The sequence below is a fragment of the Phoca vitulina genome, unplaced genomic scaffold (assembly GCF_004348235.1).
Source record: "Phoca vitulina isolate PV1807 unplaced genomic scaffold, GSC_HSeal_1.0 scaffold2, whole genome shotgun sequence".
Taxonomy (NCBI): Eukaryota; Metazoa; Chordata; class Mammalia; order Carnivora; family Phocidae; genus Phoca; species Phoca vitulina.
The window spans coordinates 100,173,220-100,198,085 of record NW_022589705.1 but is presented as its reverse complement, the minus strand read 5'-3'; the positions used below and the strand labels follow the sequence as shown (position 1 = coordinate 100,198,085).

At 46.6% G+C, this 24,866-nt stretch overlaps 1 protein-coding gene across 3 annotated transcripts in view; it reads right to left on the bottom strand.

The window, feature by feature from the left end:
• The window catches only part of GNB1 (G protein subunit beta 1), a 95,937-nt gene that overhangs the window by 5,749 nt on the left and 65,322 nt on the right, over positions 1 to 24,866 (bottom strand). For all 3 annotated transcript variants that reach the window (XM_032395413.1, XM_032395399.1, XM_032395405.1), the window contains 5 exons: positions 22,452 to 22,490; positions 20,646 to 20,752; positions 15,158 to 15,221; positions 13,999 to 14,161; positions 1,618 to 1,684 (listed from right to left, as the gene is read on the bottom strand). In XM_032395413.1, coding sequence (XP_032251304.1) covers positions 1,618 to 1,684; positions 13,999 to 14,161; positions 15,158 to 15,221; positions 20,646 to 20,752; positions 22,452 to 22,490 — 440 coding nt within the window. The remainder of the gene's footprint in view (positions 1 to 1,617; positions 1,685 to 13,998; positions 14,162 to 15,157; positions 15,222 to 20,645; positions 20,753 to 22,451; positions 22,491 to 24,866) is intronic.

Below are 24,866 nucleotides of genomic sequence, written 5' to 3'. Positions count from 1 at the left end.
CACCTCACTTTGTCAGGCAACAGTCAGGTGACTGTCCTTCAAACCATCTAGGACCATAGCAAACCTCTGCGCTTTTTTGCCTGACAATTCTAACTTTTGTAATGTGACTGTGTTTGGAAGGGAAACAAAGCAAACAAACAAAATACAAATGAGAATGTGCCACGGGCTTCGGAATAACCGTTATCTCTACGCCAACTCAGACACCAACACAGATGAAGCCAGTGACCTGCACTCTGAGTGGGTTCGCAGGAGCTGCAGGGAGCTCCTGGAGGTGTCCCAGATGAGGCAGAGAACGTGAGTCTACTGCTGCCGGCTCCGTGGCCTCTGGCATGACAAGGCCAGAGGCTAGGACACCGAGACAACACCAGGTAAACAAATGGCTCAAAGCAAGGCTGAGGCCCCACGGCCCTCCCCCGGAGCCACACGTGGGAGAGTGGCGAGTGCGCCAAGGGGCAGCCCTGAGTTTGGTGCCCCGCGGTGTCAGCGTGAGCGGCTACTGACGGGTGTCAAGTAAGATGCGGACAGAGCTACAGTGGGGCACATGCTGTTTCTGTGCTTCAGACTCTAGGAGGCGTCAACACTGAAAACTGCTCAGTTCATCCCAGCCCCCCAGGAAATCTGGCTCAGGCGCAAATCCAGTCACACCATTTACACCTACACTGGGCAGGGCTTCCTTGCTTGGGGCCTGGGGGACTACAGGGAGGAAATAAGGTGTGCCCAGGACTCCGAAAAACACTTATTCATAAATGAAAAAGCTTTAAAAAATATCTTCTAATAAAGAAATTCTTCCCAAAATTGACAATCTAGAATATACGTCTTTTGTGAACTTACACAGTTTATACAAAAAGGACGCCTTGTAGACCAGGACAAGCTGGACATGGGAGTCAGGCCCGGGCACAGGGCACTCTACCACATCGTGCCTCGAAGACCAGAAAAGCCCCCAGGACAGTTTAAGTCTAAAATGACTCATAAAATACCTATCTGAACCAAACAAAACAATATAGAAAACCTTAAGTCAAACCTCTAGCCTCAGCAGATGGCTTACTCTTTTAAACACGAAACTATTAAAAATATGTTCTGCACCCAAAACCAACCAACCAACCCACCTATCTGATCATTTAAACTGTACGCCCTGGTGCCACAAATGAAAACGTTCTAGAGATTGTGTAAGTGGGCTTCTAACTCTAAGTAAGAGAACAGCTCAAACTCAGGAGAAGTCTGACACAATCCACTTGCAATCGTGACCCCTGCTCCTTCTGAGCCCTGCTGGGTCCACGTGGCACGGCGCTCTACTGAGGCGAACGCAAGCACACCCGCTCCCCCAGGGGGCTGCTGAGTGTCACCCAGCCAGGGAGTGTGTGCAGGGAAAGAAAAGCAGGCATTTCTCGTGCAGCTGCAGCTTCAACGTCTATGAGTCAGTTCTTCCTTGTTCAAAATTAAACTTTGAGCTTTAAAATCTGTAGAGTAAAATGAACTCACTCATCACTCACGCACTAGTGTTTGATGCCTCACGGCCACTTCAAACTGATAAAAGATGGCCTAATTAGTGTCAAAAATCTTATTTCCTACACATCTAAGGCGAGCAGTGTATGAAAGGCACGGCGCTCAGATGCTCACCAGGTGGTGTCCCCAGAGCTGGTGACGATCTGATTGTCATCCAGGAAGCGGCAGCAGGACAGGTAACCTGGAAAACAGACACAGATGATGACCCCGATATGCAAGCCCCATCCCACCCCATCCCACCCCGATTCTAAGGTCCTGTAAATAGAAAAACACACTGGCGGAATGACTACACCTCGAAGTCCCACATGTAGGTGAAGACCACTGCCTTATCAGCAACCCTGGCCCCGGCCTCACACGCAGTGATGAATAAAGGAAGCAGCGCAGCCCACAGGCCAGGAGGCGTGCACCCCAGGACAAACGGGAAGCGGTGAGCAACCCGTCCTGCACACTGGCAAACACTGCGCAGGTGTAAGGAACACACTCCATCTCTGCTCGTCTTACCCACATGTGGGGACAGAGGTTCCCTTCCCGTTCACACACCCACTCATCCCACAACGCACCCCGGCGCGTGGAACATATCCGTGATCAGAGGAGCGCTTCATTCCCTCCCGGAGCTCACACTCCAGCGGGGAGAGAGAGTGTGCACGCGTGAGGGAGGAAGGGGAGAGGGTGGTCTGCAGAGGCCTCCCGAGCCCTCCAGGAAGGCACGGTCAGGGCTGGGACTGGGGTGCCAAGCGGAGCAGTGGATGTGTTTTCTCTAAGACGCTACAGTAGTCCAGGTGGCATGGGAACAGGCGTGTGCTGCCTGGGCACCCACCCTGCCGAGCGTGTGGAGCCAAGGCTGGGACATTGGGCGGGACATACTGAGATCCCTAACCTTGAGCAACTCTTGGTATGAGGAAAGGTAAAACAAAAAACCGATTTTGCAGTACCTATACATTACAATTTCTACTTAATTAGCTCTGTTTATCACGGTTTGTAATTTTGTTCCACTGTAAGTGACCCTAAGAACTGGAAATGCAGGGTAAACCAATCTATCCCCAGAAGGAGTGTGCCCAGTGGGTGGGCTGGCCAGGCATCCAACCGAAGGGGCAGCAACACTGCCTCTCTTGCGAGGACGGGATGCCCCTGACAGATCGGCCCCGACACCTTTCTTCCTGGTCCACACCAGAGCTACATACAACGCTGTGCAAAACAGGGTAATAAAAAACAAAATACACACAAGGAAGAAAACCACAGAAGGGTTTTGGTATGGAAAGTATAAGAATACAGGGAAGGGGCGCCTGGGTGGCTCAGATGGTTAAGCGTCTGCCTTCGGCTCAGGTTGTGATCCTGGGGTCCTGGGATCGAGTCCTGCATCGGGCTCCCTGCTAGGTGGGGAGCCTGCTTCTCCCTCTGCCTCTGCCTCTCTCTCTCTGTCTGACTCTCATGAATAAATAAAACATTAAAAAAAAAAAAAAAGAATACAGGGAAAACAAAGCATTTATCTAAGAAATATTACCAAAATACTTAGAGATGACGATTTTTAAATATTATCTATGTGCCTAGAAAAGGATGTATGGTCAAGCACTTCCTAGAGCCCAGGTCACGTCCATCCACAGGGACACTAGGGAGCCCAGGGGTGAATCAATGCCCAGCTAGGTGAGGAGTGGCCTGTGCTGAGATCACCTGATACCGAATCCACACTATGCACCTAACCCGTGGCCCCCACCCGCTCTGTGGACCCCCAGGTCCTGGTCTCTCTTACTGCTGAAGCTCCGGCCCAAGTTCCTCTCCAAGAACAGCATTTGCTTCCTGGTGCATCTGACATTACTCCAGTCAGCTCACACCTCCCTCCTTCCCACAGAAACCAGTGCTGACTGTCCAACCCCATCCTGCCAGGTACCCAGCGGGCCCTCCACTGACCCTCACACTGCACCATCATAGCCTCAAGCCTGTCTGACTCAGGGGTGCAGGGAAGGCAGGAGAAGAGAGTCGTGGAGACTCCAGCTGGTGCCGGAGGGCCAGGCAGGACACACCTAGGTCAATGGCCCAAAGAAACATGACCTCCAAGATGGCCTCTGTCCACCTCGTGCACCACGCAGGTTGTGGACACTAAGACCCATCAGGTGAAGGGGGGAGCAGGGCAGTCTCCCCTCTCTAGGTCCTAAAGCCCTGCTGGACAGTGTTCATGTGGAGGGAGGCGGGAGGCACTGTTAGGGAGGGCGGCCTTCCACATTCATTCCCTAACTTTCCATAGTTGGAGCTTCCAAAATACATACACAAATATTACTTTTAATGAAAGTCAGGGCTGCCTGCTCACAATCTTGTAACTCATTTCTTGGTCCTCTTCATATTTTGTACATTGAGAGACAAAAAACAGTAACCAGGGGGCACCTGGGTGGCTCAGTCAGCTAAGTATCTGCCTTCAGCTCAGGTCATGAACCCGGGGTCCTAGGATCCAGGCTCCCTGCTCAGCGGGGAGCCTGCTTCTCCCTCTCCCTCTGCCCCTCTCCCCACTCACTCTCTCAATAAATAAAATCTTATAAATAAAAATAAAGGGATATCCTTAGAAAAACAGAACAAAACAAAACAATAACTAGGTAGATATTTTATATGTATCCACATCTTTTTAGATACTATATATATATATATTTTAAAGACTTTATTTGAGAGGGAGTGAAAGCAAGAGAGATCACAGAGGGAGAGGGAGAAGCAGACTCACCACAGAGTGGAGAGCCCGATGTGGGGCTCGATCCCAGGACCCTGAGATCATGACCTGAGCCGAAGGCAGAAGCTTCACCGACTGAGCCACCCAGGTGCCCCTAGATACTATATTTTTGTAAGTTTTTTTCTTCCAGACAGAAAGCGTAGAAACCACCTTGTAAATGGCACTAACGGACAAGTGCTGCACATCAATGTTCAAGAGCACTGGGCTGGGGCCCGCCAGCACTGACACGGGGTCACGGGGCCTGTGAGAACGGCGGATGCACCGGGCCAGCCTCCAGAAGGGCCTGACCGCGCTCCATACGCTCCGAGACCAGCACAGCCTCACAGGAGCCAGCGGGCTGGACGCAGTCAGTGGCTTCAGAATGTGGCCTTTGAGGGGCGCCTGGGTGGCTCAGGAGGTTACAGCAGCGGACTCCTGATTTTGGCTCAGGTCATGATCTCAGGATAGAGGGCTCTGTGCTGGGTGGCGAGTCAGCCTGAGATTCTCCGGCTGCCCCTCCCCCCATTCTCGCTTTCATGCGCTCTTTCAAAAAAAAAAACAGAGAAAGAAAGAAAAAAGAATGTGGGCTCTGAAATCAGAAATACATGGCTCAGTTCTCGCAGTGGCTTAATTAGCACTGGGTTCTCTGATGAGCTGCAGTCGCCCCAGTAACTGGGGATGTGCACTCAAGAAGTCTGGAAGAATCGGTGGCAGTTACCATCTTTGTTACTGAAAAATGAATAAACTACCTGGGAGGGCTGTGTCTGTGCAGACACGTGTACGTGTGTGTGTACGTGGGGTTACCTCAGGTGAAGACGGCCCCCCACCCGGTGTGTGTGTATGTGGGGTCTGCCCCGGGGTCGGGGGTGTGCCACACAGGGGCCAGCCAGTGGTGCTGCTGTCTTTTGGGAACCTACAGAGGGGCTGGGAAAACAGACCCCGACAAGCATGGGTGCCGAGTCTGGAGATGCACTGGCATGAGGGTGTCCCTATGCACCTCACTGAGACCATGGATGACAGTGTCAGGACATGCTGGGGACAGCCTGGTGCAGGGACAAGGCTACCACAGTCCAGAGACAGGAGGCTTGAAATAGGCAGTGCAGACAGCAGGTGCTTGGGTCAAGGACCAGGGGGGAGATCAGGGAGTGCTATCAGCTGAGGCCTGGAGGACAGAGGCAGGACATCCTGACAGAGCATGTTGCTTGGTTGGGAATTTCTTGCTAGAGAAACAAATATATTTACTTCTGAGTTTGGAGAAGCTACTAATCCAGACAGAGCAAAGCCAAGAGTACCAATGTGGGTAGAAGAGTGACTCGTGTGGCACCCCTGCCCCAAGACCAGAAGGCCCAGCTAAGGTGATTTATCCCAAGAAAATGGCTGTGAGCTTGAGGGGCCATTCACCCACAAGAATGTCCACACTACTGACAAACTGGAAACCATCCAGACATCCAGCAACAGGAACACATCAGCACGCAATGGAACTCTCTCAACTCTTTAGAAACATCATCGTTCTGGGTGAGATCATAGGTTCAAAACACAAAGGAAGCGAATTTAAAGTTATTTCCCCAAATTTCAACAGTGAGCACATGGTGTTGGTTTAGGCCAGCCCACCCCTAGAGCGCAGCAGGGCACCAGGTTGGGCGCTCTGGCTAAGTCGAAGTTGGAGTCAGAGACACAAGGCCCCACTGCGGGTGCCCACCAGGCAAGTGCTTGCACAGCATCCGCTGCAGCTCCTGCCCCGGGGGGGAGCGAGCCCAGAGCTACGGGGAAAGCCACCTGCCCCACTCTGCGGCGCGTACAGTAGCGGGAGAGCACAGGGTGAGAGCACACTGTTCAAGGAGTGTGGTAAAAAGGGAAAAAAAGACGTGATGAAGGAACTCGAAGATGTGAGAGTGAGGAAATGCCTAAGAAGGGTTTTCTTAAGAGTTAGGAGAGCTTAGGGGCACCTGGGGAGCTCAGTCAGTTAAGTGTCTCTGACTCTAGATTTCGGCTCAGGTTGAGATCTCAGGGTCGTGGGATTGAGCCCTGTGTCAGGCTCTGTGCTGGGCGTGGAGCCTGCTGGGGATTCTCTCCCTCCCCCCACCCTTAAATAAATAAATAAATAAATAGGCGCCTGGGTGGCTCAGTCGTTAAGCGTCTGCCTTCGGCTCAGGTCATGGTCCCAGGGTCCTGGGATCAGGCCCCGCATCGGGCTCCCTGCTCTGCAGGAAGCCTGCTTCTCCCTCTCCCACTCCCCCTGCTTGTGTTCCCTCTCTCGCTGCCAATCTCTCTGTCAAATAATAAATAAATAAAAATCTCTAAAAATAAATAAATAAATAAAAGTTAAGAGAGTTTACAGTACCCAAAGAGAGATGAACTTATAAAACGTTAATGGCAGAAGATGGAATCAGATGAAAACACAAGCAGACTAGAAACACCTTCAGATGCATTCACAAGGCTGTGCGGTCTCATCCTCTCAGAGCTCAGGGTTTTGGACAGTTTGCCATCATCCTTCCAGGATGGTGTGAGGTCTGGATCCAGGACTTGTGGCCACCCTAGGAAAAGAGGCTCTTTCTCTGCTGGGGCTGCTGAGCAGGCCAGATGGAAAGGAGGCCAAGGGAGCCATCCAGAGGGAAGCCAAGGGGCAAGCACGCCCAGATGGCACTGTGAGCCCTGCACCCAGCCAGGAGTCAGGCAGCCCAACCCCCTGGGAATGGTTCGTGAGATTATTTAGTGAGCAGTGGGACCTGAGTTTCCCAGACTGTGACACACACACCACATCACACTTAACTAACTGCCAGTGAAAAGGGTGCCAAAGAGCAGCCCAATGATAACCCCTGGAGCAGAATGACGAGGAGACATCTTTCCCCCCACATCCAAGTTTGCTGGCATGTGCTAGACAAACAAGTGGTTAACAGACAATGTGTCCGGTCCACTGTGCTTTCACAGGAATGTAAAATATTCAGCTTCAGATTAGATGAACAAACTTTCCCGAGGAAACAGAGTTTTAGCCACCACTGCTGGTTTGGCAGGAATACTAGGCAGTCACTGAGCAACATACCACGTTGTCCAGGAAACCTCTGACTAAACTCTTGATCAAAATGTTTATGCCTCTGTAGCCATCTTGACCAGAACGATGTCAGGAAGGGCAGTGTGTCCACACTGCAATGAGACGTTTGGGAAGGAAGGAACCTCTAAGAGCAGGTGTCAGTTCTTTCCTCATCAGCATGCAGGGACCTGCTCTGAGAACAGTCTGTGACACCAGGCCTGACACCTTGGTCAGATGTGAGTCTTCAGGGAGTTCCTCATTTCTCAAACATTAGGATTTCCACCAAAACAGCACTCAGAAAGTTGTATTCTGTATGTAATACATTTATATTTATACTATATAATATATATATAAATTTATACCACATACTAATGATAATAAATGTCCCATCTCAATCACTGTGAATTCAGTCCATGAGCTGCTTCCAGAGGGCATCCTTTACTCTGTAAGACCAAGCACCATCTTAGAGTTCCTCTCTGAAGTACTGGCAGAGAGTTTCCAAACCCTGGGTAGCTGACTCTAGAGAAAGAAGCTTCTGTTTGTTCCATATGGGCCTTTATATTCCATGGAAACAATAGCAGGACACAATTGATTATGAAGAGCCTTATCCCTGAAGCTGAATGTACATGATTCCTGTCCTGGGACTATCAGACACGACTAGGAAGGATTCAGTACGCCTGCTGATAACAGCACACCTAGGCGTATTTTGTGCAACCAGGTTTCTAAGATTCTACAAGAAAATGTCCCAACCGTGGCTTAACCAAGAGTTCTCAACCTAATGCTCGGGCCAGACAGAGGCATTGTAAGTGATGAATGGGCGCTCAGGTCTGGGACGAGACAAAGACAGCAAACCCTCAGATGTGTTGAACACACTACCAGTTCACACCTTTACCCTCTGAATAAAACAAGACTAGTTTAAGCTTGTGAGATTTAAACTTTTATTGACTCGAAGCTGAAAACTATGTATCATGTCTGAAGAAAGGAACACATACTCTTAAGAGCCCAAATGTTTTTAAGAAACCACTCAACGGGGACGCCTGTGTGGCTCAGTTGGTTAAGCAAAAGCCTTCGGCTCAGGTCATGATCCCAAAGTCCCAGGATCGAGTCCCACATAGGGCTCCCTGCCCAGCTCCCTGCCCCTCCCCCCCCACCTGCTCTCTCTCCTCCTTCCCCCCACTTCTTCCCTCTGACCCTACCCCCTCTCATGCTCTCTCAAATAAATAAATAAAATCTTAAAAAAAAGAAACCACTCAACTTCCAGAAAGTAAAATTTCATGACATAGGAAGGAAATAAATTTCAAAATATTTCCTCTAAGACTCATTTTATTTCTTGTTTCGACAAATGCAGTGTTAAAAAATCTAAAGCCTTAATTAAAAATAGAAGTCAATATGCTGAATCTGATGATAAATCAGGAATTGATAAACATTAAGAAGGTATGTGTTTTACGTGCTGGAAGTTCATCAATGCGATAAAGTGGTTTATGAAGTGTGCTCACTGGACAGAGTCACACAGCTTACAAGGACCTGCGGACAGCCTGCTCTGACTTCCAGCGGTGGGGCAGCGGTTCCTACCCACAGCAGCAACTTTCCCACAGAAAACAACTATGAGCTCTGGACAAACAAACAGGAGTGCCTAGCTGGCTCATTCAGTGAAGTGTGCGGCTCTTAATCTCAGGGTCATGAGTTCAAGCCCCATGTTGGGTGTGGAGACTGCTAAAAAATAAAGTCATTAAAACAAACAAACAAATAAACAAACAAACATCTAAAGGCACAGGAAACAAAAGCAGACACAATGAAGGGGAGCTACACTTGGAAAAAAGAAAGGGCCTGAGTTTGTCTTCATGGCCGGCCCCCATCTTAGAGCACGTGGGTAAGATCTGTGCCCAACCTTCTTGAGTAGCCAGTGGACAGATCTGCGGGCACCCACCGTCAGAAAGTGAGAGCAGCAAGCGTGGAAAGGAGAAATCCACGTAAGAAGAGCCCTCAATCACATACCTACATGCCCAGAGCTTACATGTGAACCACCCAGGCAAAGGGCACGCTCCACATGGCCTGGCTGATGGGAAACGGACAGACAAGGCTTCTGTGGTTGCCTGACGGGATGCAGCGTGGGTACGCCAGAACACAACACATCACAACGTCCAGGGAAGTATTCAAAGTACTAATCGTACTAACAGGAAAACGTCACCCATACTGAAGAGAAAAGAGACACCAAGACCAACCTCAAGAGGATTAGCTGTTGAAATGGCAGACAAAAATTCTGAAGACAGCTCTCGTAACTATGAAGGATACCAAATATACATGTAATAAATAAAAAGACAGGAAATCTCAGCAGAAAAATAAGAACAAATATTTTTTAAAAAGCAAACAAAAATGCCACAACCTAAAAACAGAACATCTGACATATACAGGTTGCTGGGTACTCAAAATTGGAGGTGACAGAAGTCACATGAGCCTGAGGACAGATCTGAAGAAGGGGAGACTGCAGAAAAAAGAAGAGAGTCACAGGAACCCACAGGACCATATGACAACCCACGCACTGGAGTGCAAAAGGAGAGGACACTACAGAACAGAAAATGTATCTGAGGACATTGCCTAAAATGTCCCAAATTTAGTAAAGGACAAAACTTTACAAATTCAAGATGCTGAAGCACAATAAATACAAAGAAAAATCACACCAAGGCACATGATAATCAAACTGCTAAAAAACAAAGAAAAAGCTTTAAAGTGCGAAAAGGAAAAAAAATGTCAACCCCAAAAATCAATATATCCAGCAGAAATACTCTTCAAAAATGAAGGAAAACAGGGGCACCTGGCTGGCTCAGTCCACGGAGCGCTCAACATTCAATGTCAGGGTCACGAGTGCAAGCTCCACGCTGGGGGTAGTTTACTTAAAAAAATAGAATAGCGGGGCGCCTGGGTGGCTTTGTCGTTAAGCATCTGCCTCTGGCTCAGGTCATGGTCCCAGGGTCCTGGGATTGAGCCCCGCATCGGGCTCCCCACTTCTCCCTCTCCCACTCCCCCTGCTTGTGTTCCCTCTCTCACTGTGTATCTCTCTGTCAAATAAATAAATAAAATCTTAAAAAAACAAAAACAAAAAAATAGAATAGGGACGCCTGGGTAGGTCAGTTGGTTAAGCGTCTGCCTTCAGCTCAGGTCATGATCTCAGGGTTCTGGGATCGAGTCCCACATTGGGCTCCCTGCTCAGCGGGGAGTCTGCTTCTCCCTCTCCGTCTGTGCTCTCTCTCTCTCTCTCACAAATAAATAAATAAAATCCTTAAAAAAATAAAAATAAGGGGTGCCTGGGTGGCTCAGTCGTTAAGCATCTGCCTTCGGCTCAGGTCATGATCCCAGGGTCCTGGGATCGAGCCCCACATCGGGCTCCCTGCTCAGCAGGAAGCCTGCTTCTCCCTCTCCCACTCCACCTCCTTGTGTTCTTTCTCTCGCTACCTCTCTCTCTCTCTCTCTCTAATAAATAAATAAATAAATAATCTTCAAAATAAATAAATAAAATAAAATAAAAACTTAAAAAAAAAAAAAACTCTTTGGGGCACCGGGGTGGCTTAGTCGGTTGAGCATCCAGACTCGTGGTTTCCTGCTCAGGCTCTGCACTGGGTGTGGAGTCGGCTTAAGACTCTCTCTCTTCTCCTTCCTCTGCCCCTCCCCCCCCCCCCCCCTCCCCCCCCCCCCCCCCAAAAAGAATGAAGGAAAAGTGGCATTTTCAGAAAAATGAAAATGGAGTAGTCATTCTAGCAGACCTCCACTAACTGTAAGAAACTAATGTGAACTCATCAAGCTGAAGAGAACGCAGAAGAAAACTCTCATCCTCAGAAAGGAAGGAGGAGCACTAGAGATGGTAAATATTGGAGTAAAAGTAAAAGACAATTCAAGTTTCTTCAAAGGCCAAGAAGGGAGAAGCAGAACAATGTATGATGGGGGCATACAGATCAATAGCTATGAAAACATGATAAAGAAGGAGGAAGGGCAGAGGGTACCTGGGCGGCTGAGTCAGTTGAGGTCTGACTCTTGATATAGGCCCAGGTCATGACTTTAGGGTCATGAGACTGAGTCCCCACCCCCGCCAAGCTCCAAGCTGGGTGTGGAGTCCGCTTAAGATTCTCGCTCTCCCTCTGCCCCTCCCTGTTTGTGCTCTCTCTCTCTCTCTAAAAAAAAAAAAAGAAAAAAGAATGATAAAGGGCAGAAAAATGGGCCTTTCCGGCTCCAAGGCTCTTGTATTTTATATGAATTGATACAATATTAACTCTGAGTGGACCATGAAAAGTTATGAATGTACATTGTAATCCCTAGATAAACCACTAAAAATTAATGCACAGAGGAAACCAAACGGGCCAACAGATAAACTCAGCTAGTCCTCTAAGAGATGAGGTTAGTATCGCACCCAGAGGGCAGGAAAGCAGAGCAGTCCCGGCACGACAGAGCCAAAGCCGACTGTGGGCGCCCTGCACCCAACGGCAGCGGGCCCACACCACTAGGCAGGCAGAGCCCTTAGAACGGAAGAAAGGCACAGCCCAACTACATGCTGTCTATAAGGGACCCTCCTTGTAAATACACAGTCAAGTTGAAAGAAAATGGATGGGAAAAGAGTGTGGAAACAACAGAAATCGGGAGTGACTCCACTAACATCAGATAAAGCAGACTTAGGACAAAGAATATTCTGAGAGAAAAAGGGACATTTCATTATGATTATATTTCTACTAACAGAGCTCAAAACATAGGAAGCAAAAATTGCCAGAATTAAAGGGAGAAAGTGATAAATCCACCATCAGGGCCCTTAACATCCACCCTCAGCAGTTCACAGAGGTAAAGATAAGAGACTTGAACAGGATCAAAAGTCTGGCTGGAACAAACACACTGACAACACTGCCCAGCAACTGCAAAACAGACTCGGTTTCCAAGTGTATGTGGCTGCTCATCCTGACACTCTCTGCTCCATTAAAAACAAGTCCCAATAAACTGAAAAGAACTGAAATGCCACAGAGTATGTTCTCTGAACATAATGGAATTTAATTATGAATCAGTAATAAGTTGTGTAAGGAAACTCCAGGTACTTGAAAACTAAACATCATACATCTAAGCAACATATGAATCAAAGAAGTAATCAAAAGGGTATTAAAAATACTTCAAGCTGAATGATAATACAGTTAAAGCCCTGTTTAAAGGGAAATTTACAGCTTTAAGTGCTTCTATTTGAAAAAGAAAGGTCTAAAAGAAAAAGAAAGGTCTCGTTTCCACCTTAAGAAGCTAGAAAATTACGAAGGAAGCAACCCCAAAGCAAGCAGAGAGCAGGAGATAACGTAGGACAGAAATGAACGAAATGCAGGGAGCACATCTGTAAAGGACAACCAATCCGATCTAACTCTGGTGGCTGCCAGAGGGGAGGTTGGAGGGGAATGGGGGAAACAGATAAAGGGGATTAAGTACACTTACTGTGATGAGCACTGAACAATCTATACAAGTGTTAAATAATTATACTGTACACCTGAAACTAACGGAATACTGTATGCTAGTTATACTTTAACAAAAACAAACAAAAAGTCACACAAATTAAAAAAAAAAGGACCACGGACATACTCTTCTCTTGCTACAGTTAATTTAACAGAAGGCTTGGGGCACCTGGGTGGCTCAGTCGTTAGGCGTCTGCCTTCGGCTCAGGTCATGATCCCACAGTCCTGGGATCGAGCCCCCGTATCTGGCTCCCTGCTCTGGGGGAAGCCTGCTTCTCCCTCTCCCACTCCCCCTGCTTGTGTTCCGTTCCCTCTCTCGCTGTGTCTCTCTCTGTCAAATAAATAAATAAAATCTTTAAATAAATAAATAACAAAAGGCTTAACTAGAGTCAAAAGCAGTATTATTTACTCCCTCACTTATGATCATTTCTTTGGTTGCATGTGCTGTAGGTGAGCCTCATGGGGTCTAACTGTGAGAACTGAGCAGACAGCCACGTAAGTAAAATATTAGGACAAGACTTCATTTTTCAGAAACACTATGGTTGGGGTGCCTGGGTGGCTCAGTTGTTAAGCATCTGCCTTCGGCTCACGTCATGATCCCAGGGTCCTGGGATCGAGCCCCGCATCGGGCTCCCTGCTCCACGGGAAGCCTGCTTCTCCCTCTCCCACTCCCCCTGCTTGTGTTCCTGTTCTCGCTGTGTCCCTCTGTCAAATAAATAAATAAAATCTTAAAAAAAGAAACACTATGCTTTTTGTTATGAATAACAAGTGTCACAGGTAAACTAAACTTGGCAAAATAATATACCACCTAACCCTTAAAACTGGCTGTGTTCAAAAGAACAACCTAGAGGACTCTATTCTGTTTCCTTTTCAACAAGAGTGCTAGTGCGTATGAGTGTATTAAGGGGACCAGGTTGGATCTGTACACGTACATATGTGTGTATGCATATGTATACATGCACGTGTAGATTAGGAAACCCTCGTGGAAAGGCACTCAAGATACGAGATGGCTTAAAAAAAGGTTGAGATTGACCTACGTTACTATAAAATAAAAAAGGGTGGCTGCCAGCTACGAAGGCAGTGACCTAAGTCCCTGAGATCCTTGACAACAGGATGCTATGGTGACCTCAATCCAAAGGTTTCTTACCAGTGAAGGCATATCAAAGCCTGTCTTTGATTTCATTTTCAGAATGTTTCTGGCCATTATTACAACCAACTTATTAAATAATTATTGAGAAGAGGTGCGTGTCCAAAGCATATAATGCACGGCAGACAATTATCCCAGCTCTAAAGTTACTGGTGAGAACATGTACCTGTATGTCCGGCCAGTTCGCGGCTCACACGTACATTGCCTTCACGAGTTTTCAGATTGTAAATGGAGCAAATGTTATCCAGGCCGCCGCAGGCCACATAGTTCCCAGAAGGGGCGTATGCACAGGTCATGACCCACGAGGAACGCAGAGGGATGGCATGGACCTAAACAACAGAACACAGATGATGCAGACACGCTCAAGTTCAAAAACATAATTAAGGACACTATGATTCTATTTCCAGTCTTCAACTTTCATTGCAGAGAAGGTGACACAACAAAACAACGGCCAGAATTATTTTGAAAATAACTTATACATGTGGCCAGTCAGATAAAGTACTAATTTAATAAGAAATCCATCGGGTACCTGGATGGCTCAGCCAATTAGTGGTCTGACTCCTGATCTCAGCTTAAAAAAAAAACAAAACCCAATGCTGCACACCAATTTAATCTGCAGTCTTGTTAAGGTCACAATTTATGGTTAGGTATGCACCTAAGTAATAGTTTTAGAGCCTCCTAATCCAGACTATACATTAAAAAGAAAACAGTTCACAAACCTGTCAAAATGGCTATAAATTGATATACAAAACAAAATGTTTTTAGTGAAGTAACAAAACTAGACATTGTAATTAATCCTGCCACGGACCTCCCCATGTTTGGGATAGATTTGTCATAAATACTGCAATCTTAGTACTCTCCAGTAAAAATGACTGAATCTGATCTTTTCCTACGTATGGACCAAGTGATAGCAAGTACTTCCTCATTCAGTACAACCTTGGATTAAGTATTTAAAAGAATTTAATTTATACTTCAAAGTACACTGCCTTTCAGATTATCTCTTGTAAAAACGAATAACTAAATGAAAAGCTGGATTTCTACATTTTTAAATGAATCATGAACTTTCTCAGACTGAACGAACTCTGGAATGCAGGTCTTTCAGAACCATCAAGGAGGGACGTAGCTCCCACCTGCCCTGCAGTGAGACCATGGCCCACAGCAGAAGACACCAGCAGCACGTGCTACCATGTTCGGCTTCACGCTGAAAACTCACCGTGATTCCCCTCCCTATCCTGTGTGGTATGTTTGTACACAAGTGGACTGGAGGTTAGAAGCCCGCCTCCTCCTGGGTTGGTTTCTCAGGGAGGGGACTCTGCAGTCCTTACCTTGTTTGTTGTGTAGCTATCCCAGATGATCAGTTTGCCATCCTGTGAGGCACTGACTAGAAGCCTGCAGGGAGAGGACAAAAGAAAACTCATCAGTACCACAGCAACAGTACAAACTAAATCTGAGTGACTACGAACACACACTTCAGTGTCACATTTGTTTGAGACAGAGCACACTGACTTATAAAAAAAATTAAAAAGGTCTAATTGTGGGCACCTGGGTGGCTCAGTCAGTTGAGCGTCTGCCTTCGGCTCAGGTCATGGTCCCAGGGTCCTGGGATCGAGTCCTGCATTGGGCTCCCTGCTCCGCGGGAAGCCTGCTTCTCCCTCTCCCACTCCCCGTTTATGTTCCCTCTCTCACTGTCAAATAAATAAATAAAATCTTAAAAAAAATAAATAAAAATAAAAAGGTCTAATTGTTAGCTCAACTCTGAAAGCACGAAAGAAAATGCTCCCATAAATAATAGTTCAGATTCAAGAGTGCTTGCCTTCAAATGCAGATTAGATCACCAAAGCCACTCTCTGGTGAGCTAACAGGTTGATTTCTTTCTTTTTTTTTTACATTTTTTAAAGATTCTTATTTAGTTATTTGACAGAGAGAGAGAGAGTAAGCGAGTACACAAGCACGGGGAACGGCAGAGCAAGCGGGAGAAGCAGGCTCCCCGCTGAGCAGAGAGCCCGACATGGGGCTCGATCCCAGGACCAGGATTATGACTTGAGCCGAAGGTAGACACTTAACAGACTGAGCCACCCAGGCGCCCCAACAGGTTGATTTCTTATAACTGCTTATGTTTGGTTTTTGTTCATTGTAAATCAAATTTCAGACATATAGATCTTTTAGAACCAAAGGTGGCAGAAAATATTTAGTATACAACTTTATGTTCCATTTGACATATAGAAAGCTTCGATAGTAAAGAATAATCAGCTTTTAGATATTCCAAATTTATGAGACATTTCTCACCAAAAAAACAAAACAAAACAAAAATCATGAAAATTTCCCAGACTGAGCTAAATGTGGAATCCAGGTCTCCTAGAAACATTAAGGAGGGGCTTAACCTCCCACCTGCTTTGCAAAGAGATGACAAACTGCAGCAGAATCGTGTCTTGTCCAGCAGAAGAGACTAGTAACTGTCATGAATTTTCTTCATGATTCTTGCTTTGGGTAACTGCTAAGTTTGGGATCCTGTATTGAAAAGGTGCTCTGTCTGTATTTGCAGAATTAAGACAGGAAACTGCAGAAGGAAAGCATGACTAATGGGCAAAGGGACAGAGTAATTCTGGGAACCACAGCTACTTATAAGATACCCTAAGAACTCTGTCCTACAGAATGTGCTATTTTCAAGCAATGACAAGGAGGCTCTATTCATAATGCTAGGCAGAGATACGCCACAGTATGATAAATAATGATAGATTAAATTTTTTTCTTTTCTTTTTTTTTAGGCAGAGCATTCCAGCAATGCCCCCAGGGGTGAGTTCAGATGCTGCACAAGAGCCCAGGGTTTTCCATCTCCCCCAAGGACACATGTGCAGGGCCAGGCTTTGGATGGCCCTCCTACCGTAGGAGAGGACAGTGGCAGGGTCAGACCTGGGGGAGACTCCGGACTCCCCATGGGCCCAACTGCCCCAATGGAGGGGGACAGGTGACCCCCAAGGGTCTTTAAACCTCTGCACCAGAACACTCTAGGTACCTGGAAACAGGGCGGCTGGTGAGGTAGGGACAGGGCTGCATGGCCACCGCCCCAACACATTTTTAATTTTAAAGATTTTAATCAAGGGGCACCTGGGTGGCTCAGTCGTTGGGCATCTGCCTTCGGCTCAGGTCATGATCCTAGGGTCCTGGGATTGAGCCCTGTATCGGGCTCCCTGCTCAGTGGGAAGCCTGCTTCTTCCTCTCCCACTCCCCCTGCTTGTGCTCCCTCTCTTGCTGTGTCTCTCTTGGTCAAATAAATAAATAAAATCTTAAAAAAAAAAAAAAGATTTTAATCAAGCACAGGTTTTGACCATTTCAGCCAAGAGCATATTTGACTTACTAACTGATCAAAACCTGGAGGTAAAACTTACTCAAGACATTCTGACAACTGTGATATTTTCCATCAAATTCTATGTTCTGATGCACAAACTTCCTTTATAGGGAGTCAACAATGAGTTTGGCAAAGAACACAAAATGTTTTTACTGATGCACTGCAAAACTTATCACAGATCAAACTAAGTGCAGGTCTAACCTATCATTTTTCAGATGCAGTTTCTTTTCTTTTTTTTTTTTTTTAAGATTTTATTTATTTTTTGAGAGAGAGAGAGACACAGCGAGAGAGGGAACACAAGCAGGGGGAGTGGGAGAGGGAGAAGCAGGCTTCCCGCGGAGCAGGGAGCCCGATGCGGGGCTCGATCCCAGCACCCTGGGATCATGACCTGAGCCGAAGGCAGACGCTTAACAACTGAGCCACCCAGGCGCCCCTCAGATGCAGTTTCTTAAAGCAAAGTCTTGCACCTAGGTTCAGTAACAAACCTATTAGGCACTTAAAGCTATTTCCTTCCACGTAACAGAGTAAGGTTCAGTCTGCTCCTCAATTTCTGGTTGGCCCTTTACACAGGCTTTGAATGGACTATCCAAGCCAACATAAAGAAGCTCATCTTCCATGAGGGTCACCTTTAGGAAAGTCTCCTGGTCAGAGAGCTTAATATCTGCTGACTCGCCCAGGGGTTAGAGAAATGTTAAGCTGTCCGATGATCCTCCAGAAGGTGAGCGAGGACACTTCTTAATCCAAGACAGGACAACTGTTGGAGAACTGAATTAATTTTGCCCCTAGAGCTTTCAGCTATTCACAAGTCAGTTACTATGAGGCACCATCCACCCAGAACACACAGGAAAGAGCCAGCAAGGAAGTGAGGGCTCCAGGAAGCTGAGAACAGAGGTTGAATAGAGGCCCACATCCAAATGCCTCTGGCCCCTCATTTACTTGGAGCAGGGAGGGCTCTCAGGTTTAGCTGGGCCAATTGTGTTTTGCTCTCAATCATAAGACTTCAGCAGACTTTAGAAAGGGGAGAAAAAGTTTCACATTAACTCATGTAACTGAAAGAGACTCTCAAATGTTGTAAAAAGTAGAATTTAAGTATAAATGAATATATCATGTCGATAAACAAACGTATACACACGCATACTGCACAAACCTCTTATTGTGGGGCTCTCCTATGGTTTTGAAAAATAAACTGCTAGTCAGTACAATAGTTTGAAAGCATCTATAAATTATACAAACATGATAAGGTAACTAGTATTCATGAATTACAGCCTTGAATCATGAAAAACAAATATTTTGGACTTTAAAAAGACAAAAATTTACCTATCCAGAAAATATGGCTATCTACAAAAAAATATCTGAAAGGCTCTGAATAGCAGAGATCCTCCTTAATATCATTTTTTGTTTTCTTTTGTTTGTGATTATAAAATAGGGCCCCCGTATAAGGGCACTGTGAAACGTAACTGTGCAGTTTCAAAAGCAGTTATAAAACAAGTGCCCATGTGCCCACCTTCCCGTCCAAGAAACAGAACAAGACCACAACACCCCCCACCAGCCTCCCAAGTCACCCCTTCTTTAAGGGGTGACCACGACCCTCAATTTGGTGCTACTTATTCATGCCCTTGCTTTTCTTCCTTCTGACTCTGAGGCTTTCAAAGCACAATTTGTGTTTGAACCAGATGGAACATAAAGCCTTACACATAGTGATGGGAATCTAGATGATCTGGTGTCCTGCTGAGCCCCAGTCCTCATTTGCACAGCGGCCTGCAGGCTGGCCTGGTACTCCCAGTGACCCTTAGGCACAAGGCAGGCGTCACCTATGCAACTCCCCAAACTAGAGCCCGGCTGTTGAGCAAATTGCTTAGGGAGCCAAGACAATGACTGGGCTCCAAGTACCAGATTCCTGAGTACCAGGCTGTGAGCACTAAGCTCCAAGTACTAGACCAAGAACCAGGTTCTGAGTACCAGGCTCCAAGTGCTGGATTCCTGAGTACCAGGTTCTGAGTACAACCTAGCTGCAGTGTCTATCAAGTGTCCTGTCTGGTAAGGACATTGATGTTCCTACAGATGGAGGAAAACCCCTGGAGGCAACATATCATTTGGTTACCGTCTACTTTTGATAACAAATTCCAAGGTGGACTGATTAGCAAGGGCATTTTTCTTTCTTTCCCCTTTCTTAGTCTTTCTGATTATTGCCATCATTAAAATGATCAAAGTTAGCTCTCATTTGCATTTGAAATTGTACTGAACAGCATACAGAACAAACTAAAGATAGCTTCTTTTGTTCTGTAGCTGTTTACACTCTAAAGCAGACAATTTCATGAACAAAGAGAAACCAAGCAATTCCTCTCTGACACACACACAAAATAATGCTACTCAAAGAAAGGCATTTTGAGAATCATACATCAGGTATTTGAAAGAGCATGTTACAGCCACTAAGTCACACAGCATGTTACTTAATTATTCGGGTGGAAAAGGTAGAAGAGACAGCTTCTCCAGCAGCCTCTAAAAGAAAGAGTTGAGTAGATTGCACTCTGGTGATGTTGCAGGTTAAGGGAAGGAGGTGTGGAGAGGGGAGAGGAAGAAAGGACCCATGACATGATGGAGATGAGCCACCCAGAGGGGAAAGAAGTCCAAATAAGGGGCAGAAGTTAAAGTAAAGCAATGAGCACCTGAGGGGCATTTTCTTGTTGGGACGGTAGATAAAAGGCAGGGCAGCAGCTAGGACATGCACTCCCACACGTCCACTGTGGGCTCCAAGAAAACCAGCAGCAAACCTGTGCATGCACAGCACTCAGGATGCTTTAGTCGCTGCTGTAAGGCTCAACACACTTAATCTTCCCCACACCACAAGGCAGCTTTATGATCCCTGAGCCAGGACACTGAAACCACAAGAGGGTAGGGGCCAAGGAGTCATGAGGAACAGGCTGGAAAGGCAAGGAGCCATGGCACAGAGAAGCTGTATAACCTCCCCAAGGTCACACAGGCGTGGCACAGTGGAGCTGGGGGGGCCACGGCTGATATAAACACGATGAGGGGGCGCCTGGGTGGCTCAGTTGGTTAAGTGACTGTCTTCGGCTCAGGTCATGATCCTGGAGTCCCGGGATCGAGTCCCACATCAGGCTCCCTGCTCGGCGGGGGGTCTGCTTCTCCCTCTGACCTTCCCCCCTCATGTGCTCTCTCTCTCTCTCTCACTCTCTCAAATAAATGAATAAATAAAATCTTTAAAAAAAAAAAAAAAAAAAAACACGATGAGGGTGGTGAAGCAATGACAGTGCACCATCAGCCCAGGTGAGTGAAGTACGCACAGGGAGTGTGCACTTGTCGTGCTACACCTGGCCTGCCCAGGTATCTGCCAACGCCCTCACTGTCTTTACAAATAACAGCAAATGAATTCAGGTTATTTTTCCTCAGAAAAACAGAACAATCCTTGAGTGTCTCAAGCACTGTGTTTTGCTCATGCTCCCACACACCTGGAATCCGTGCCCCAATGCATGGCATAAATTTTGGCCAAGTGCCCCCTCAGCGTTCTCCTGGTGCGCATCTGGATTCTTCCCACTGGGTCGATGTTGTTTGTGATCTTAAAAATAAAAGTTACTGCAAATTAACAGTCTGTCATGGAATGACTTCCCCTGAGGCCTCCTCTCACACCCTCCTTTGCAGCCCCATTGCCCTCATTCTGGCTGTGTCCACCCGGTTCCTGCAGCTCTCCACTGTGACTTCTCCTCCTTACCACGGCACCTACCTTCCTTTCATGGTCTGTATGAAGTCTGTCACTCTACTTGCTCTTCAAGACCTCTGTTCCCCCAACCCCTCTCTCCCCATAATGAGCACATGGCACCGGTCCACAGGTGCGCTGACCTCCCCGGGTCTCCCTCCCTCCTCTCTCTAACTGCTCATCCAGGCCTAGCTCCTCCTGCCTCTCAGTCCTTGTAGGCTTGCTCTCCTTCCAAGTTACAGTCCCATCAGCCCCCGTCACACTGAACACAAGCCCGCTGCTCACACACTGTCCACAGCGGCCAGGCTGGGCACTGATCTGGACAACAGTCAGCAGTGACTAGAAATGCTGTTGCTTATCGCACAGAACTGGATGTGCAGACCTGCAGATTCACTCCAACATGTAAAAAACGGACATTAACGACTCTGCGTTGACAACTGGACTAAGTGTATCACAATGTGTTTTTTTTTTAAGATTTTATTTTTAATTAATCTCTACTTAATCCCCAACATAGGGCTTGAATTTATAACCCCAAGATCAAAAGTTGCATGCTCTGCCTACTGAGCTGGCCAGGCACCCCAATAATGGGTATGAAAAAATGTACAGTCCAAAGTATACGAAGTATATCTGAGAATTCAAATTTAGGACTTCTATGCAGTATAAGTTTCTCTTTAACTTACTGTTTAACCCCAACTAAACCACATCCCCTAAAGCACTGGGACAATGTAAAACATTTAAACATCCTTAGCAGAAGTATGAATATAATTTTTCTTTCACATTTCTGTTTAATTCTTTGGACAGAAACTTTTTTCTTAATGAGGTGAAACTCACCATTCTAGAGTGAACGGTTTGGTGGTGTTTAGCACATGCCTACCTGTGTGCAACCATCACACCACCTCCATCTGTTCCAGCAGCTTTCCCCCCGAGGAGGAAACCCCCCACTCATCCCCCACCCTCCTTCCTAAGTCCTGGCAACCACTCATAAACTTCTGTCTCCTTGGAGCTGCCAGTTCTGGACATTTCCCATCTGTGGAATCCTACACTGTGTGACCTTGTATGTCTGCTTCTTTCCCTGGGCGTCATGTTTGAGGCCCATCCATGCTGCTAAACACGTTGTAATGCATCCTTTGTTATGGGTGATTAACATTCCGCCGTGTGAATGGACCACACCTTGTTATTCACTCATCCCTTCACAGAAACTGTGCTTGTCTCCACTGTTTGGAAACTGTGAACACTGCCGCTGCTGAGAACACACGTGTACGTGTGCTTGTCTGAGCACCAGTTTTGGGTGTGCATCTAGTAGTAGAACCGATGGTTCATAATTTATGTGCAACTTTTTGAGGATCTGCCCAACTGGACTTTAGAAAGGCTTGTGAGACATCTATCTATCACCCAAAAAAACATGACTTCCTGTGCATTCCGAATGAAAATGCTTCAAGCAGTGTTTATACCCTCACTGTGCAAAAGGAAGAGCACAGCTCACTCTCAAGGCAATGAGTGCAGGCGCCGCTGAGAACCAGCCCAATGCCAGGCAAGCGCCTCTGCGTAGAGGGGTCCTTACCTGAGAGAGCGTTGCATCTGCACATGCTTTTCTAGCATCCTAGGAAATAAGAATGACAAAGCGGGAAGTTAGTAATGTTTCACACACATTCAGTCCCAGGTCTTCACACCAAAGTTTCGGAGAGCCTCTACAAACGGTTAGGAACAAAGGTAGAAAGGAGGAGGATGGCGTCCCCTCCCCACTCCCCTGGCTCAAACGCAGTCTAGGGCGGCCAGAGGTCCTGCGCTCTGTGACCTCAGAAATGGAGCCTGTGCTGGGAGGACCACACTGGAAGCCGCGTGGTACTGGAGACACCCAGATTCGGGTGCTGCTTCCTCTCCTGCCTGCCGAGGCTCCTGTACTTTGCCACAGACGTGCACGTGCGCCTCGCTCTGTCTTTCTAACAGCCCAGGAGCCATGGGGCCCAGAGAAAGAAGTCCAAAAAGCACTGGATGTCCAGCCCAAAGAACTTTCCCTCCAGATCATGTTAACCAAGGACTTTGTTTTCAAGCCAAATAACACCCAATGCTAAACTCTACGAGCAAAGGATCTGGACTCAAGACAATCAAATTCAGGTAAGACTCTGGCTGTTGTATCTATTATCTGTTTTCTTTTTTTTTTTTTTTTTTTTTTAAGATTTTATTTATTTATTTATTTGAGAGAGAGAGAGAGTGAGAGAGAGAGAAACAGCATGAGAGGGGATAGGGTCAGAGGGAGAAGCAGGCTCCCCGCCGAGCCGGGAGCCCGATGTGGGACTCGATCCAGGGACTCCAGGATCATGACCTGAGCCGAAGGCAGTCGCTTAACCAACTGAGCCACCCAGGCGCCCTACTATTATCTGTTCTCTTATCTATAAAATGACCTTGTGAAACAGGTAAGAACTATAAAGTGATATTCTAAGGCTAACTAAGATGTTTTCATCGTTCCTAAGTGATCAAACTTACTAGGAAATATAGAAAATAGAAAGCCATATATTATGAAGGAAAATGAGACAACAGCTTGAAAGGGATAAAAATTTGAGTACAAGAATAATATGGGACACAATCCTCTAGGGGCAAACTGCCTCACTGTGAATTATTTTTATTGCATGAAGCTGGAAGGAATATTTATCAACTGAGAACATGGAAAAATACTCAAAGACATTATTGTTATAAATGTGCCAAAGATCTAGATTTCAAATTCAGCTTTAATTACACTATTAGAAGTCATTCTGCTTGGGGTGCCTGGGTGGCTCAGTTCTTGGGCGTCTGCCTTAGGCTCGGGTCATGATGGGATCAAACCCCGCATTGGACTCCCTGCCCCACAGGAAGCCTGCTTCTCCCTCTCCCACTCCCCCCACTTGTGTTCCCTCTCTCGCTGTGCTCTCTCTGTCAAATAAATAAAATTAAAAAAAAGTCATTCTGCTTAATTAATTCTACTTAATGGATTAAATAATTAAAACACCAAAAATTACGTCATCAAGTATTTCTATGCCAGCACCTAAATTGCTGTAAGGAGTAAGCAGAGGGAAGGTCCAGAGTAGCAAGTGTTTCAACAGGGGATTCTACCTGTCAACTACTGAGTTTAATGTTTATTTCTGAATATCACTCTTTTTTTTTTTTTAATTTTATTGTTATGTTAATCCCCATACATTACATCATTAGTTTTAGATGTAGTGTTCCATGATTCATTGTTTGTGCACAACACCCAGTGCTCCATGCAGAACGTGCCCTCTTTAATACCCATCACCAGGCTAACCCATCCTCCCACCCCCCTCCCCTCTAGAACCCTCAGTTTGTTTTTCAGAGTCCATCGTCTCTCATGGTTCGTCTCCCCCTCCGATTCCCCCCCCCCGATTTCCCCCGCTTCATTCTTCCCCTCCTGCTATCTTCCTTTTTTTTTTTCTTAACATATATTGCATTATGTGTTTCAGAGGTACAGATCTGTGATTCAACAGTCTTGCACAATTCACAGCGCTCACCATAGCACATACCCTCCCCAGTGTCCATCACCCAGTCACCCCATCCCCCCCCCCCACCCCCCACTCCAGCAGCCCTCAGTTTGTTTGCTGAGATAAAGAATTCCTCATATCAGCGAGGTCATATGATACATGTCTTTCTCTGTTTGACTTATTTCGCTCAGCATTAACACCCTCCAGTTCCATCCACGTTGTTGCAAATGGCAAGATCTCATTCCTTTTGATGGCTGCATAATATTCCATTGTATATATACACATCTTCTTTATCTCTGAATATCACTCTTAATGATATTATACACGACTTTTAGTTTTAAAAAAGAACAATGACGGGACGCCTGGGTGGCTCAGTCGTTAAGTGTCTGCCTTCGGCTCAGGTCATGGTCCCAGGGTCCTGGGATCAAGTCCTGCATCGGGCTCCCTGCTCGGCGGGGATCCTGCTTCTCCCTCTACCTCTTGCTCCCCCTGCTTGTGCGCTCCCT